This window comes from Dipodomys ordii, unplaced genomic scaffold, assembly GCF_000151885.1.
Source record: "Dipodomys ordii isolate 6190 unplaced genomic scaffold, Dord_2.0 Scaffold77, whole genome shotgun sequence".
In the NCBI taxonomy this organism is placed as follows: domain Eukaryota; kingdom Metazoa; phylum Chordata; class Mammalia; order Rodentia; family Heteromyidae; genus Dipodomys; species Dipodomys ordii.
In genome coordinates, this window is record NW_012267293.1 from 1,694,154 (window position 1) to 1,696,872 (window position 2,719).

Sequence of the window (2,719 nt, forward strand, 5' to 3'; positions counted from 1 at the left end):
CCCCCTCCTCCCTCCCTCCCCCTCCCTCCTCTCTCCTTCCCCTCCCCTCTCCGGCCCAGGCCCTGGAGGTGTGCCAGCTCGAGCCCTCTGGATATAACCCCAGTGGTTGGGTCACAGCACTTCAGGGCCTGTCTGTCACCACCCATCCTGTGCGTGTGACAAGGGGCAAGCCTGGGCCGCACAGCTGTCATTAAATGAGCTTCTGGTCACTCCGCCAACACGAGGTCATGTGACCTCACCCCTCACAGGCCGGGGCCCCCTACCATGGACTCCCCCCCACCCCCCGGGTCTGGTCCTCCACCGGTGCCAGGCGGTGTCAGCCCAGGCTGCCAGGCCCTCTGAGCAGAGGTGACGCCCCGGGGCCACTGGGGAAAGATCCAACTCCTGGTGAGAGATGGTCACCTGGCATCGGGAGGGGCCAGCGCTGGCCGCTGCCCACCCCCAGGGGCCAGCGCTGGCCGCTGCCCCGCCCAGGAACGCCAAGGCCACCACCGGGAATTGCGCCTGGACCCCAGGCGTGCGGCAGTGGTGTCAGAATGGCTGGCCCGGTCACTTTTCACGCCGGCAAAGAGCAGGTGGACCCAGGAGGCCTGCACGGTGCTCTCCAGGGACCCCCGCCACCTGCCAATTCACACAGATGTGAATGAGAATCCGTGGCCTTCGCCCTCTCTATAGGTGATTTTTCCTAGATAGTCCTGCTCCCGTCTACCCGGTATCTGTCCTCTGAGCCCCTGGCGGACAGGTGTTACGTGGGGTGAGGGAGCGCGTCTCCTGAGGCCATCCTCCATGCCCCAGGCTCCCCCGGGAAGCCTGGCTCACCGTTGCTGGCCCTGGGCCAGGTTCAAGGCCCTGTGTGCAGTTCCAGAGAGGCCCTGTCCCCTCCTGAGAGCCCAGGCTCCCCTGAGCCCCGAGACGCGCCAGCACGAATCCCGCCAGGGCAGCGAACTAGACGGATCCCTTCCCACAGGGCTTCAGGGGCTGGAAAGGAAACCAAGTACCATGGGCATGCCAACTGCAGAGACAGCCCCCCCAGCCGTCACTTCCCCCTCCCGCCCCGTCGCAGAGCAGCCCTGGACGCCTGGCCCAGCGGCGGTCCCTCCCACGTGAACCTAGTCCCAGAGGAAAGAACTGTGCAGAAGGGCGGGGACTGGGAAGGAGCAGCAGGCAGGTCCCAGCCGTGACCAAAAAGAAATGGCTAAACAGGCGTGTGCGTGGCACCGCCCGATCGTGGCACGGCCCGCAGCACAGGCGGATGGCGTGTGTCCACGACTCTCCCGTCCACACAACCGGGGCTCTTCTGGAAATAGCAGCGGTGATCACCGTCCGCAGACCACAGAAGAGGAAAGTGGGGAGAGGGGAGACCCAGACAGGAGGATTTCCTTTGCCAATGCAATCCCGTGTGAAGGGAGATTCAGATTTGTGTGATTGGCTCACAAATGCTCAGCAGATGTATCAGAGAGGCTCATCTGCCAGTCAGACATCAGAGCCTTGATTTAATTGTGTGTCTATTCTTAAACTGTCACCGTCCGTCTCCCCCAGCCAGGCCGGGCCTCTTCCCACCGCCCGCCCCCCACCAGAGCCACTCACCTGTTCTCTGCCCCCCCCCCCGCAGTTCGAGATGCTCACGGGGTCCCTGCCATTCCAGGGGAAGGACCGGAAGGAGACGATGGCCCTCATCCTCAAGTGAGTGGGGTGCCACCCCGGGAAGCTGGCCTCCGCGTGTGGGCGGGAGGTGGGGGGGTGGGAAGGGGGGTCTTCATGCTGTGTCGTCAGAATGTCCCCCCCAGCATCCCGCAGCCCGCCTGTGGGAGGGGGCAGCACTGTGGGGTCTGGGGTCCCACAGGGCTCAGGGGTCATCCATTCATTGTCCCTTCTGGCACCCCACAGCATGGCACAGAGGACTCGGGTGGAACCGGCCAGAACCTGGCCACACCGTCCTCCGGCTAAAGGCCTTCTCCCGCTGGTCACCCGTCGAAACACTGGGGTGTGGCTGGGTTACCTGGCTTGTACCCCACTTGGAGGAATGGTGACCCTGGCCCGTGACCCAGACCCCTCTGGAGTCCTTGAGGATTTCCAGTGTGAACGGTCCTGAGATGGGGGTGTGGGCCAGGGCCGGGCTGCGGGGAGCCGGTCTCTGCTGGTTCCCGCTGGTCTCTGCCGGTCTCCCGTCCGCAGGTGCTGAGCGGATGGGGGTGTGGGCCAGGGCCGGGCTGCGGGGAGCCGGTCTCCGCTGGTTCCCGCTGGTCTCCCGTCCCGCGTGCTGAGCGTGCCGTGTCTTCCAGGGCGAAGCTGGGGATGCCACAGTTTCTCAGCGCGGAGGCCCAGAGCTTGCTCAGAGCGCTCTTCAAGCGGAACCCCTGCAACCGGCTGGGTAAGGCTCCGTGCGCCTTCCATTGGGGTGGGCAGCCATGGCTCAGGGACCCCGTGGGCAGGCTGGGAGCGGGGCGGCCTCTCCTGTGGGCAGGTCGGGGGGGGCGTCCTCTCCCGTGGGCAGGCCGGGGGGGCGTCCTCTCCCGTGGGCAGGGGGGCGTCCTCTCCCGTGGGCAGGCCGGGGGGGGCGTCCTCTCCCGTGGTCAGGTCAGGGGGGGGCGTCCTCTCCCGTGGGCAGGCCGGGGGGGGCGTCCTCTCCCGTGGTCAGGTCAGGGGGGGCGTCCTCTCCCGTGGGCAGGGGGGGCGTCCTCTCCCGTGGGCAGGCCGGGGGGGCGTCCTCTCCCGTGGG

The 2,719-nt window shown here is 66.8% G+C and overlaps 1 protein-coding gene across 1 annotated transcript in view; it reads left to right on the top strand.

Annotated features, from left to right (window-relative positions):
- The window catches only part of Rps6ka2 (ribosomal protein S6 kinase, 90kDa, polypeptide 2), a 176,983-nt gene that overhangs the window by 141,932 nt on the left and 32,332 nt on the right, over window positions 1-2,719 (top strand). Inside the window, exons 12-13 of the mRNA XM_013024519.1 lie at window positions 1,613-1,683; window positions 2,283-2,371. Of these exons, the coding sequence (XP_012879973.1) occupies window positions 1,613-1,683; window positions 2,283-2,371 (160 nt within the window). The remainder of the gene's footprint in view (window positions 1-1,612; window positions 1,684-2,282; window positions 2,372-2,719) is intronic.